Source organism: Artemia franciscana, chromosome 1 (genome assembly GCF_032884065.1).
Source record: "Artemia franciscana chromosome 1, ASM3288406v1, whole genome shotgun sequence".
NCBI lineage: Eukaryota > Metazoa > Arthropoda > Branchiopoda > Anostraca > Artemiidae > Artemia > Artemia franciscana.
The window spans coordinates 7,699,810-7,713,307 of NC_088863.1; the positions used below are offsets into that span (position 1 = coordinate 7,699,810).

Genomic DNA, 13,498 nt, shown 5'->3' on the forward strand with positions numbered 1-13,498 from the left:
ACCCTGTAGGAATTTTAAGATGGCAATTTGTTCAAAATATAGTCCAAAGATCGTATAACAAGGCTTTGGGGCTGATACAAACCATCAGAGCCTGGGAGCAAGGGTTGTAAGCTATGCCCCGGGGGTATTTAATGTTTTTAGGGAACGGATGGTTGTATAGACTTTAGAGGTGGCTCATTTGGTTGAAAATTGGAAGTTCTAGTTCCATTTTAAGAGTCAAAACTCAATAGAGATGGAGGGCAACTAGCTCCCCCCCAACTATACCTCCTTTCACCAAACGCATCTGATTGAAATTGTGAGATAGCCATTTTGTTCAAAATAGTCTTAAAAAAACAAAACAACTAACAACACATTCAATTATGATACAAGCCTCCGGATCCATGGGGCAAGGAAGATAAGCTATGGCCCTGGGGCATTTAAGGTTCTTATGGAATGAGTGGTTATATAAACTTCAGAAGGGGGTCATTTGATTTGAAATTGGAAGTAATTATGCCTTTTTTAAGAGCCAAAAGTGATTTGAGAGCAACCAGCCCTCCCCCCTCCATCCATCATTTGCCAAAGCAAACTTCGAAACTGAATTTAGAAACATATATTTTTTCAGCATTGCTGAAACGTTCTCTAATTTTACGTTCGGGGATGTCACCCCCCTGGAGACCTCATGGCAAGGGCTGTAAGTTAAATAATTTGTTCATTGTTTACATATATGTTATTAAGAAAAGGTAGGCATGTTTGACTTCTACTTTTTCCAATATACAAAGGACATTAAGGTGAGTCTTTCAGGGAATGTAAAGGGTAGTGTTGCATTATATCAAAAAGTTTTATGTGTAAATATGTTGTCAAAAGGGCGTAACCCAGGAATGACTGAGCATTTATTACCTTGGGACTTTCAGGAAATGATAAGAGAGATTATCAATTGACCGAAAAGGCAATATTTGCACGCTACCACTACTACAACTACCACTGCTTCTACTGCTACAGCAACTACAACTACCACTACTATAACTAAAACTATTACTTCTATAGCAAGTTCTACTGAGGCTGAGGATATTGAAGTAAACATCAGAAGAAAAGTTGAGAGGAATCTTTCACTAAATAAAACGAAATACAATGTGCATACAGATTGCTGATACGGGCGTATCAGTAGCATTTTGGAACTGCTCATCGTATCAAGAGGAAACTTTGGGGGCATCATCAGTGAGATGTTCAGTTGACCAAAAGGCAAAATGCACCTGCTCCTACTACTAATAATAATACATTATTGCTGCTACTACTGTTCCTACTACTACCAATACTACTTTGATACTAGTACAATTAAGGCTACACGTATGAAGGTGAAATTTTAACAGAATATTGAGGGGGAATTTGAACTAAATCAAAACATGCCTTTTGCATGCAGATTGTCAAAAGGCAGTACGTCAAGAATGGAATTGGGTATTAGAATTGGGTTGGAACTTTCAAATAATACTTAAAGGGGAAGATCAATTGAAAAAAGGTAATATATGCATGTCATTACCAACACTACAGCCACTACTTCTTTCACTAACACTACTACTGCTACAAAAATACAACTTCAACTAAGATGGAAAGAATGTAAAAGGGGTTTCGAAAGCAAACATCAACAATATTTTGGGAGCGGCTTACCTATTGTCAAGGTGAAATTTCCAGGGTATCATGAAAGGGATGTTCAACTGACCGAAGGGCAAGATATATATGCTGCTACCGCTATTAATACTGCCGCTACTACTGTTACTACAATTAATTAATACAACACCAACTACTTCTCCCTTTACCACCGCAACTACTGTGACGCTAATACTATCCATGAAGTTAAACTTTGAGAGAATATTGATGGCAAATCCGAACACTCAAAAAAGACACTATATGCATATAGATTGTCAAAAGAGTGTATCTTGAAATTAATTTGTGTATTAAGTTGGAATTCTCAGAGGATGCTTAAAGGGGAAGAGCAATTGACCAAAAGGCAATATGTGCGCACTACTACTAATACTACTACCCCTGCTGGATTTACTAGTTCTACTACGACTATTGCTATTGTTCAAACTACTTCTTCTGCTGAAACTACCTGTAAGGCTAAGAGTATTAAGATGACAATTTTAAGAAGCATATGAATATGGATGGTATCGAAAGGACATATCGACAATGTCATAGCCATGGCTAATTTTGTTAAATTGGGTACTAATACTATTGCTGTGACTACTGTTACAACTATACCTAAGGGTATGCAGGTGAAATTTTCAGAAAAGCTATAGGGGGGAAGGTAAACTGAATCACAGCAAACCATCCGTATGTAGGCTATCAAAAGGACATATCACCGATATCTTTGGAATAATTTTGTGTGTGAAATTAAAATTTACAAGGTGTGTTGTTGGAAATGTTGAACTAACCAACAGACAATAATTGCATCATATTACTACTGCTTCTACTCCTACAGCTATAATGACTCCAACTATTATTGTTACTGCTTCTACTACTACTGGTGCTAAAGCTGATACTTCTACTATAAATTCTACCGATTCTACTGCTACTGCTATAACTACTGGCGCTACTAAAACTAAGGGTGTTAAGGTGAAAACTTTGGGCAATATTGAAACTATATTGAAATATATCGAAACACACTATTCCCACATAGGTTGTCAGGAGGGCATATTAGCAATGCTTCAGGAATGGTTAATGGTCTCAAGTTTAAACTTTCATTTTGTGTTGAAGCAGATGTTAAAAAAAACAACCAAATGCGCTAATTGAAACTGGTACTAATACTACTACTACTACTACTACTACAACTATTGCTAATACACAAGCTAAGAGTATTAAGGTGAAGCTTTCAGGGAATATTTAGGTGGATATTCAACTTGTTAAACTAAAAAAAAACAAAAAACTATGATCATATAGATTATCAAAAGAGTGATAAAGGAATATCACAATAACGGCTTAAGTTAAACCTTTCAGGGTAAGTTGTGGCGGATTTTGAACTAGCCAGAAGACACTACGTGCATACTTTTAATATTACTTCTACGGTTACTGTAGCTAATGACACTAAGGGCATTAGTTTGATAGTTTTAGGGAACGTTTAGATTAAAACTATTGGTATTTTTTCCCTGAAAAAGACTATGTCAGTATAAAACAAACAGAAATTAATAAAAAATTCTTTTTTTCAAGAAATTTGTTTAAAAAAAAATAAATAACTGCATTAAGCCAAAAATGAGCAAAAATAGAATCAAATAATCTATCAAGCGTAAAACTTCCAAAGATCAGTCTCAATAAACAAATAAAACCCAAAACGAGCAGAAATTACAATAAATAGCCGAGTCAAAGTCAAAACGAGCAGAAAGTGGCATGAGTAAGGCTCACAACCCCTATGCCTTCTCACGGCCTTGCACTTTACTAAAAAAATACAAAAGAATTATTCCTTAAAATCTTAAGAATTTTTCATTTATAAAAGTTATAAAGGTTAAACGTAATTTTTTTTTCGGGATTTTTTTTTTCTCTATATACTGGGTAAGGCAGCCATCAATACTTTGTAGCAGTGTGGAATTAATAAGGCGAGAGAAATGTATCTCCCATTTTCCATATATACTATCGACTTCTGTTCATGACGTAACGATTTTGACAAGTACTGACCCTACTCTATCCCTGTACAAACAGGGGAACTTTTTATGATCTGCATTACTTTGCTGGTTCTTTTAACCACACTAATAACTGACATCTCGGGGTTAGATATCTCGAAATTTTCCGCGAGCCGATAACCAAAAGTTGTAGCCCCGACTTTACATCCAAAGAGACCCCACCCACATACCAAAAAGCCGACCTTTGTCTTACCGTCAAACTCTGTCTTGAATAAATCAGTCTTAACAATACAGGTCTTGAGAAAGAACATGAAAAACATTTTAAAAAGAATTTATTCATTAAGATATATGTTGTTTTCAAGCTTCTAATCGGTTGGAACAACAGTAATTGCAAATTTTTAAGGTGTATATTTGAGTTAAGTTTGATTATTTTAATAAACCTATGTTAGACGTGGAAAAATTAACTATAACGTAGTACTTACAATTTAGACGCCTTGCGTAGTAGCCCTCATACAAGGGCAGTGGGTAATAAATGCACCATCCCTAGCAGACATAGAACACTTACAAAGTATAAAATTGTACAGTATTCAAAAATTGATGTTGCTTAGGCTAAACCTTATTTCTTAATGTTTACCTCGCCCCTCTAGAAAATTTTTTACAGATCTAGTTCAATAGAATTTTGATAATACCAAAATAGGAATTACCTCCTCTAGCTGTTTTTCTAATTCCTCTACTTTTTCAGCCCTCTCCTTTTCTAGCAGTTTCCGTGCATTCTCAAACTGTTTTTGAAGCTTGATCGATGCTTTAGCCCACTTCTCCTTTAGTAGTTTCTTTTCCTGTTCACACTTTCTTTCAGCCTCTCTTTTTAATTCCAATTTTTCTTGTTTGAATTTGCTTATTTCCTCCTTAAATACTTTAAGTTCTTTTTCAAGACGTACTTGTTCTTCACGAAGGTGCTCCTTTTCCACTTCTAACCTTTCATTTCTGTTCCTTTCCTCATGCAGTTGCTTTTCAATATCTTGCTTTCTTTTATCCATCTTAAAACATAATATGAATGAGTGAAGTTCAACTAACAGCAATACCAACGAAGAAGAAGAAGGATAAGAAAAGGTTGTACTTTTCTATTTATCATACCTCATATATAGCATGAAGTATTGAAGAGAAGTATAAAATTACGTAATAATAAACAATACAAAATGGTATATCAGACAGTGTGACATAGAACTCTGCTAATATTAAAAAAAAACTCTAAAAAAGAGAAATTTTAAAGCAGCACATGTACCGGAAGAATTCATTTTTTATGACAATACAAAAAATTCGATTTTATGTATACAGATTTAGGTATCTAATAAACACAAAAAACAAGAATTACAACAGGGAATTTCTCAAGACAGTAGGAAACAAATAAGAATAAATATTCCGGGTCTATGTCCATGGCCGTCCTCAGCAATTCAAAAATATATAAGAGAAAACAACTTCCAACAGGATAACAAGTAGTGCGCATACCCACCCACTCTTTGGGGGGCATATTGGACCTTATACTCACAAATTGTGATGATTTTCGCTCCCGTCCCTTTTCTTTTGGTGCCGTTGGCATGCCAGACCACAACGCAATTCTTTGGAAAGCAAGAGAGTCCTTACCAAAGTCCAAACTATCCTGTGTCACTATTTGTCCTTGTACAGTGTTGGCCATCTGTGAATACTGTCGATGGATTGACACATATGACTTCCCCGAAGTGTACAGTAACAAGCCATTGGATACTAAGGTATTCGATTTCAATGCCACTTTATACTGTCAATACCTAAAGATCTTTACAACAAAATCATTTGTTGTAAGTGAATACAATAAACCATGAATCTCTCCAGCCATTAAATCACTAATAAAAGAGAGGTCTCACCTCTACTCCTGTGGTGATATTATCAACGGCAAGAAATTACGAAATCAAATAGTCTCTTTGGTAAAGAAAGCTAAAGCTTGCTATGGTCGTGAAACCATACCCTACCAGTTACTTATTCAGACCCCAAAAAGTGGCACAACCCTGTGAAAAAAGAGGCCGGCCAAGCTTTTGACAGCAGCGTAAGGATCAGCAATGATGATGGGCCCTTAAACAGTGCAGAAGAAGCGAGCAAATTCTTCACCAAGATTTACACTACCTATCCACATATTACGGCTAATGAAAAGTCCACCATACTAAATGTGAGCCTGTAAACAACATAATAGTCAGTGAGTTCGAAGTTTACACGGAATTACGAAAGATCAAACCGAATACGTCTTCATACCCTGGTGAATTACTTGTCAAATTGCTACGTGAATATGCAGCTTTCATAGCATTACCTATGTCCTGCATCATAAACGATTGTTTTGCTTCCGTCTATTTCCCGTCACAGTGGAAACGGACCTATATTAGAATTATTCAAAAAAGCATGCCCCTATTACTTGCGACGATCTCCGCCCAATCTCACTTACACCTTGTTTGGCGAAAGTAACTGAGTCCTTCATATTCAAGTTTCTTCTAAAACATATTCATGGGCATATTGATAAATTCCAGTACAGTGGGCTCCCCAAGTGTAGTACTACAACCTACCTAGTACGGATGTTTGACAGTGTCCTCCAATGGCTCGAAAACGGTAGCTGTTTCGTTGACATTTGCATAGTAGATTTCAGAAAAGTCTTTGATCTAATCCGCCACCTGACTGCAGGCATGAATCTCTAGGAAATGGGTGCAGAGCGACGCACCCTTGGCCGGGTACTTGACTTCTTAACTGGTAAAAACAAAAAGTCTTTGCACTCCATGAAAACGATTCGAATTCATCATGGTCAGATACTTCTTGCGGGGCCCCACAAGGTACGAAATTAGCTGGAATAGTTTTTCTGGCCGTAATTAATTCCCTGCTTAACCATCACGACGACTGTTGTAAGCTTGTAGATGATCTGTCCATAGTGCTCGCTTATCTGGTCGAAAACACTATCATAACAAAGTAGTATTCATAACAGTTATTTGATCAGCTAAAGACCGAATGTTAGAGTCATCATCTTACCATCAACGTAGCCAAGTCGAAGATAATTCGTTTCAACCGTTTAAAGCGGAATATAGATATGCCTCTAGTCCTTTTCCTGATTGCGAATGAAATAAAAATCTTAGGAGTAATTTTCACTAGTGACTGTAGTTTCAGTGCCCATATTAATTTTACCGTCCACAAGGCTATTGCAAGCCTTCAGACACTTACCAAATTGAGGCGTTTTGGGTGTGATACTGAAAGTCTTCTCCATGCCTAAATGTGTTATATTCGCCCATTGCTCGAGTACGCGTGCCCGGTGTGGGGTCCATCTGCAATCCGCACAGCGTACCTATTACGCGACATAGAGTCCGTCCAGAAAAGAGCAACAAGGATTATATTCCGAAACCGCAACATAGCCTATGATTAAGCCCTCGCTAAATTAAATTTATCTCCACTTAAAGTCCAGCTCTCTCTCTCTTTCTTTCTCTTGCATTTTCTCTTTCTCTTTCTCTTTCTCTCTCTCTCTCTCTCTCTCTCTCTCTCTCTCTCTCTCTCTCTCTCTCTCTCTCTCTCTCTCTCTCTCTCTCTCTGGATAAATCAAGAAAACCAAAATGAAAAATTTTTCAAAACAGTCCCAGCGTCCTTACCTCAGCGAAGTTCAACCAGGACTGATAAATAAATTGTGATAAAACAAGGTAATTCATTGAAATGAAAGAGAATGATTTCAAAACATGTCTTTAATGCCAGCCTTGCTTTTTTGGCAGCTGATCTCATAGGTCTATTTGGGACTGGTTCTGTGTTAATGTCTATTGGTTTTTTTTTTATATTTCGTAAGGTCATTTTTAATTAAATTTGTGTATAGAGCATTTAGTGAATGTTCTCTAAAGTCCCTATTTAAGGAAATATTATTATTAATTTTAAGTCTGATTTCAATTGCTTCTCGAACTACTTGCTTTATGCCTAAGTCATTGCTAATAATTGCAGATTCTTCAAAAAGTATTTTATGGCTAGGATTTTCAAAAACATGGCTGCTTAAAGCAGAATCAAAAGAAAAAGATGTAATATTAGAATTCAGAGCTTTGGTGATATCTTCTTTATGCTGTTGTAGGCGTTTCTCGAAATTCTGGTGAGTTCTCCCTACATAGAATTTGCCACAGTCACTTGGCATTTGATAGACACCTCTTTGGCGAGTAACTGGAATTTTATCTTTACCACAATTTAGGAGATTTATGATTTTCAAATTAATGGTAAATACAGCATACAGATTAATTTGTGTTCATACTTTTTTAAGATTCCTAGTGATTGTTGGGATATGTTTGGGATAATTTGGGATATTATGTTTTGGGGCTTATCGGGATTCTCACGTGGTAAATTATCGTTGATTTTACGGGAGTGTCTTTTCAGTCTACGGTTACTTGTATTATTAATAAATAAAAGAAGATACCCATTTCCAAAAAGTATCCCCATCCATGTAACATCCCCAAAAGATATGTTTCAAAAAATAAGAATTTAATGCCCAATTTTCGATATGCTCCACATAAGTTACGAACTAATTTACGTAACGAACTTCTATGTTCGTATGTTTTTATTGGGAGCATGAGGGGGTGCAACCCTCGTCGATACCTCGCTCTTTACCCTAAAGCTTAAATTTTGTCCCAATTCCTTAAGAATGAGCTCTGAGTCACAAAGGTCGTAGAATAAATAGTTGAAAATGCTAAAAATACTCAATCGTAAAGAGTGAGGTATAACGACGAGGTAAGACCCTCATATGCGTAATAATTTTTGTTCGTTTTTAAGTTTTAATGCTGCTCCTTACTTTCAGTAGAAAAAACTTTTCATATTTATTTTTTCATTGTTTTTCAGATAATGCTAGAAAATCATGAGCCCCCCCCTCATTGAAATTCTCCACCCCCATGACAAGTTTCTCCATGGAAATATCCTCCCACGTAACCCCCCCCCCCCCCTCAAATGTCCCCCCCCCAAAAAAAAATCCCCCTTAAACGTCTGTACACTTCCCAGTAACCATTAATATATGTAAACACAGGTCAAAGGCTGTAACTTGCAACCCCTCCCACGGGGACTGCGGGGGAGTAAGTCGTCCCTAAAGACATAGTTATTAGGTTTTTCGACTATGGTGAATATAATGGCTATCTCAGAATTTTGATCCGGTGACTTTTGGGAAACAATGAGTGGGGGAGGGGGTCTAGGTACCCCCCAATTTTTTGGTCACTTAGAAAGGGAACTAGAATTTTTTAATTTCCGCTAAAATGAGCCCTCAAAAAAGAAACAAAAAAACAAAACAAAAAAAAAACAACAAATAAACACACATCCGTGATCTGCCTTCTGGCAAAAAACACAAAATTCCACATTTTTGTAAATAGGAGCTTGAAACTTCTACAGTATAGTTCTCTGATACGCTAAATTTGATGATGTAATTTTTGTTAAGATTCTATGACTTTTAGGTTGTGTTTCCCCCTATTTTCTAAAATAAGGCAAATTTTCTCAGGCTCGCAACTTTTGATGGGTGAGACGTAAAGTTGATGAAACTCATATATTTAGAATCATTATTAAAATGAGATTCTTTTGATGTAGCTATTGGTATCAAAATTTCATTTTTTAGAGTTTTGATTACTATTGAGCAGGGTCGTTCCCTACTACACTTCGTTACCACGAACTGTTTGAAAGAGCTCTTTTGAGATTACAAAAAATACTTTAGCGTACAGAGCTAGATATTTAGGAGGAGACGAACTCCCACTTGTACATAATAATCTTTATTTGCTTAACCTTTTAATGTTGCTCCTTACGTTCAGTTGAAAAAAATCGCGTTTTTAAATTTCTGAAAGTTTTTGAATTGATGCAGGTTTTGATTTTGGCTCACCGTAAATGAATAATTAAAGTGAAATTTGCTTATTCATTTTATTATTTTTGGGTAAGTGGCTTTCTCAAAATTTTAATCGGACAATATTGAGAAAAAAAGGGTGGCAGAGGGGGCCTAATTTCCTCCGATTTCTTGGGCTTCTTGAAAAGGCCACTAGAACTTTTAATTTTATTTACGAACGTTTTTATTAGTAATAAATATATGTAACCTGAAAAAATGTTGTTATTTTTCTTTTTTGGAACAAATTGTGCTTTAGTTTCATAAGACCATTCTTACGACCAATTCTTACGACCTCATTCTTACGACCAATATCCAATTCGAATGTTTGTTTTTTTTTGGGGGGGGGGCTCAAACGTAGTAGTGCTCTCTCCTCTGGATAATTCCCTGAAAGTGGCAGTTTTCGATTCTTCTTTTATAATCGTATTAGATATAAAAAGAAGTTTTTAATTAAATTAGAGATCAAAATTAATGCTTGAAACGAATAGAAGTTATCCTGTATATAAGGCTGGATGCCCCCTTACATTTAATTCATGTTTGATTAATGTTTTTCATATGTAATTTTTGATTAAAACAATTAAAGCCAGTTGTGAATCGCATATGCTTTATTTACCAATAGTCTTTTGAATGAGTCGAATTGAAAACCTTACTGTTTAAGTTAAATCTGTGTTGATATTGCACAAATATCACAAATAATCTGTGTTGATAAATCTATGTTAATATTGTGTCTGTGCAATATCAACAAAGATTTAACTTAAACAGTAAGGTTTTCAATTCGACTCATTCGAAAGACAATTGGTAAATAAAGCATATGCGCTTCACAACTGGCTATAATTGTTTTAATCAAAAATCACATATGAAAAACATTAATCAAACTTGAATTAAATGTAAGGGGGCATCCAGAAGAGGCGCCATTTGGGCCAAATCTTGGGACGGGCATGAATTCCATCTGCCCCCCCCCCCGATTCACTTTGTGTCACGTAAGAAAAATCCAGGTTTTGGCAGCACATTGATCGAATATTCTAAGTAAAAATACATTTTCAGAACCTGTGTGCAGCTTAGAAATGTACTGTAACCAAATATGGAACTCAGCCACACTGACCTAATATATGAGTTTCATCAACTTTAGTCTCACCCATCAAAAGTTACGAGCCTGAGAAAATTTGCCTTATTTTAGAAAATAGGGGGAAACACAATCTAAAAGTCATAGAATCTTAACAAAAATGAAACCATCAAATTTAGATTATCAGAGAACCATACTGTAGAAGTTTCAAGCTCCCATTTACAAAAATGTGGAATTTTGTATTTTCTGCCTGAAGGCAGATCACAGATGTGTGTTTATTTGTTTGTTTTTTTTTTTGTTTTTTTTTGTTTTTAGGGCTCATTTTAACGGAAATTAAAAGTTCTAGTTCCCTTTCGAAGTGACCAAGAATTGGGGGGTACCTAGGCCCCCTCCCCCACTCATTGTTTCCCAAAAGTCACCGGATCAAAATTCTGAGATAGCCATTATATTCATCACAGTCGAAAAACCTAATAACTATGTCTTTAGGGACGACTTACTCCCCCGCAGTCCCCGTAGGAGGGGTGGCAAGTTACAACCTTTGGCCTGTGTTTACATATATTAATGGTTACTGGGAAGTGTACACACGTTTAAGGGGGATCTTTTATTGTTTAGGGGGGAGATTTGAGGGGGAGGGTTACGTGGGAGGATATTCCCATGGAGAAACTTGTCATGAGGGTAGAGAATTTCAATGATGGGGGGGCGCAGGATTTTCTGGCATTATCTGAAAAAACAATGAAAAAATAAATATAAAAGTTTTTTCTTCTGAAAGTAAGGAGCAGCATTGAAACTTAAAAACGAACAAAAATTAATACGCATATGAGGGGATTACCTCCTCGTTATACCTCACTCTTTACGATAAAGTATTTTTAGTAAATTCAACTATTTATTCTACAACCTTTGCGACTCAGAGCTCATTCTTAAAGAATTGACACAAAATTTAAGCTTTAGGGTAAAGGGCGAGGTATCGACGAGGGTTGCACCCCCTCATACTCCCAATAAAAACATACGAATATAGAAGTTTGTTACGTAAATTAATTCGTAACTTATGTATATTTTTTACAAATGAAAATGTTTGTAAAAAATTAAAAGTTTTAGTTACTTTTTTAAGTAATCGAAAAATTGGAGGGCAACTAGGCTGCCTCCCTCGTTCTTTTTCCCCAAAATCTTCTGATCTATTGCAAATTTAGTTTTAATTATTTATTTGCGGAGAGCCAAGATTAAAACATGCATTTATTCAAAAGCGTCTAGAAATTAGATAAAAAAAGTTTTTTTTAAATGAAAATAAGAAGCAATATTAAAACTTAAGAGGAACAGAAATTACTCCGTATACGAAAGGAGCTTTTCCTCCTCAACGCCCCGCTATTTACGCTAAGGTTCTTACTATTGTAAAAATAGAGTTTAGAGAAAGACTCAAACTTTAGCGTAAAGAGCGGGGTGTTGAGGAGGAAAAGCCCCTTTCATATACGAAGTAATTTCTGTTCATTTTAAGTTTTAATGTTGCTCCTTACTTTCATTTAAAAAAAACTTGTTTTTTTCTATTTAATTAAAGCAAGGAACATGTGTTACCTTCGCTCAGAACAAGGACCCTAAAGAAGGGATCTTATGTTAAGATCTTAAATGTTAAGATGTTCTCTTTAGGGGATCTTTCTTTAGAAGAGAAGGGATTATGATTTCTGTTTCTTCTTTACATGGGATAATGAAGCAAATAATAGGACTAATCATTAGTCTCGGTGTGATGGTCTTTTTAGGTAAATCTTGAAATTAGTATTTAAGTAATAATACCGTAAATACTAATTTATTAATATTTAATATAATGTACTAATATATAATATACAAATACTATTTTATGTATTAGATACTAAGTGAAATTATGTTTACTCCCTTGAATTGTTTATCTGATAAACTTAACTCTGACTTAACTTTTTATACGTGAATACTTCTAAGATAAATTAGTAGAGCTAATATCCCTTATGTCTTAGATAACAAAGTGTGTCTGAATTGTTCATTCTAAACTTTTAGGTTTTATTATTCAGGTTTTATTTTCATTGTATTTTAAGCTAGAAACTGCATTTTAATTTTGTAAACACAACTTTGGTGAGAGGTTTGTGTCTTCTAAGATTAAGCTTCCAGGACTCTAGTGGTTTCGTACCATTTTATTTTTGGCTTGTAGTATTCGAATAGATGCTTGCAGTCGACTAGTTATTTTGTCGGAAGCGTCTGATGATTTGTCCCCAACCCTTCGCTGTACTCCAAGCTGAGGAAAGAAAATCAGGGTGTCAGTACCCATGCTACATGAACCCTTGGTCAGCATGGGGAGTTTTTTGTAGCTTTTACAAATTTAATTCTCTTAGGTGATCACGGTGATTCTTCTCTTATCACATTAGGTGATTCTCTTGGGTTTTTGTCATTTAGGTGATAACACAAGGATTGAAAATTGTACTACAATTTTTTTTTATTAATGTTAAATCGACGTTCATCCGAAGCTTTGGTGAAATATTTAGGTGTGTTCCTCATTGTGATGAAAATCAAAATTTTGAAGGAATAGTGTCAAAAGCTTGGAGTAGTTAACACATATCTTTGCTTCGGTGTTTTCCACGACAACAGGTGTGGAATTTTCAACCTTCAGCTAAAGGAATGACAGAAAGTGTAAACCAGTTCAGGAGTTGATTGAAACGTTATTTTCTAGTTGGCTAATGACGATTCATTCTAGGTTTTTTGCTTACATTTAAAACTTTGAATGTATATCAGGTTGTAAGGGCAGAAACAGCCATGATAAACAATCCACTGGCTTTTCTGATGGCTGTTGAAAGATGCTATGAATACGTTTTTGTTATTAATATTTTCTTATCTAATTAAATTTGAACAATATTTAAAAACATATTATAATTTTCATGTAAAACAACCTTCCTTCATCTTCTATTCCTTGCCCCTCCCTCCTTAGATAAGACTTCTCTAGATACTTTGGATAAAACTATT

General features: G+C 35.5%; 1 protein-coding gene across 1 annotated transcript in view; it reads right to left on the reverse strand.

Moving 5' to 3' along the window:
- Positions 1 to 13,498, reverse strand: part of LOC136025011 (histone-lysine N-methyltransferase, H3 lysine-79 specific-like) — a 469,133-nt gene that overhangs the window by 41,216 nt on the left and 414,419 nt on the right. Inside the window, exon 15 of the mRNA XM_065700640.1 lies at positions 4,289 to 4,621. Coding sequence (XP_065556712.1) covers positions 4,289 to 4,621 — 333 coding nt within the window. The remainder of the gene's footprint in view (positions 1 to 4,288; positions 4,622 to 13,498) is intronic.